At 37.7% G+C, this 1,660-nt stretch overlaps 1 protein-coding gene across 1 annotated transcript in view; it reads right to left on the bottom strand.

Moving 5' to 3' along the window:
* The window catches only part of LOC109830744 (RING-H2 finger protein ATL74-like), a 4,959-nt gene extending 3,949 nt beyond the window's left edge, over nt 1–1,010 (bottom strand). The window contains exon 1 of the mRNA XM_020398108.1: nt 744–1,010. Within this exon, the coding sequence (XP_020253697.1) occupies nt 744–1,010 (267 nt within the window). The remainder of the gene's footprint in view (nt 1–743) is intronic.

Below are 1,660 nucleotides of genomic sequence, written 5' to 3' on the forward strand. Positions count from 1 at the left end.
TATGTCCTGAAAATTCATATGAAATCTTGACTATTATTTTTGGAGGCACCGCTATTCTTAATTCTAACCATTAATTAATTGTCTCAAGGATCGTGATTCGTCTTCTTCAGTGTAAAATGAGAGTAATAGGTGTTACATATGAAATGAATCACAATCCTCCAAAAATCTAGTATAAAAGCAATGATCTGGCCGGTCTAGAAATAACGATCTCTTCAATATTTTTCGCTAGTGGAGAGGATCCAAATTCATTATTTTTAGTTATAGATTTTCAAGAAGAATTTACTATAGTTGGTCATAATTGTGATAGTTACTTGGGCTTATATATAAAGGTAAAATTTGCGCCAGGTAGAAATACTTAACTACTAATGGCAAAAAATAGCTAAAAATAAAAATATTAATAAAAACAAAAACTAATGGTAACATATAGAATTAAAACAGAGAAACTGAATATAAGAAGAAAAAACATGAACAATCAATTAATATTATTGACAGAGAGACATGTGACTTTTCATTATGAATAACACTAAATACCCATATTGGTATTTTAATTCAACCTCATTTACCAAGAAGGTATTTAAATTAGACAAATCTACTTTAAGGCATTTTAATTGACTCAACTTACCAACAAGGCCCTTTTTCTTGTCGACGACCAGTTTTTCGGCGAGAGCTCGTCACGTGCATTGCACGTTATGACTTAAACTGTTATTAAGCATCTGATGTGGCACGGTCTCATCGCATAAAACCTGGAGCTGGTCTCTAAACTTGGCATTTTCAACATGGCAAGCCTTCACTTCGGCCTCAACTATTTGAATCTGCCTATCCCTGAGCTTCAAGTCACTCCTCAAGTTAAGTATTTCATCTTGTAGAATAGGAAATAGAGTAGAAGACACATTGCACACATGTTTATCAAACCATTCCCACATTCCACAGCCACCATTAGGATTTTGACATTTATAAAACCTTCTCCCAGGATTTTCATCTGTAAATGATGTATAATACCCACAGTCCATTCCACGCTTACAAATTTTCATGCCAACCATCCTTGCTTCCTCATTTCACCTTCTAATACTTGCCAAAGCATTCAAACCATGATTAATACTTACATGCGATCCCAATCTTCCACTGACCCAACTTGCTTTAGAACAAGAGCTTGAACTTGATGACGACGACATAATATCTTCTCTTCCACGCTCAATCACAGCTTGAATGCCCCCATTTGATAAACCTTAGTTTTTTCCAATCTCACCCAAACGAGAGCTTGAATCCCCTCTTTTATTCTCTCAACTTCTTTGTCCACGTCAGAAAACTGTGCCACATCAGCTGCTTAATAACAATTTAAGTCATCACGTACAACGCACGTGACGAGCTCTCGCCGGAAAACTGGTCGCCGACGAGAAAAAGGGCCTTATTGGTAAGTTGAGTCAATTAAAATGTCTTAAAGCAGGTTTGCCTAATTAAAATACCTTCTTGATAAATGGAGTGAAATTAAAATACCAATATGGGTATTTAGCGTTATGAATAAAATGGGTACTAATAGTATCCCTTTTGTCGCATCCCAGCTGGCCCATTTTATAATGGTAGACATCTAGACCTGTCCATTCGGCCCGGCCCGGCCCGGCCCGGCCCGGCCCGGGCTGGGCAAAACCGGAGCCCGGATCCG

Source organism: Asparagus officinalis, chromosome 2 (assembly GCF_001876935.1).
Source record: "Asparagus officinalis chromosome 2, Aspof.V1, whole genome shotgun sequence".
In the NCBI taxonomy this organism is placed as follows: domain Eukaryota; kingdom Viridiplantae; phylum Streptophyta; class Magnoliopsida; order Asparagales; family Asparagaceae; genus Asparagus; species Asparagus officinalis.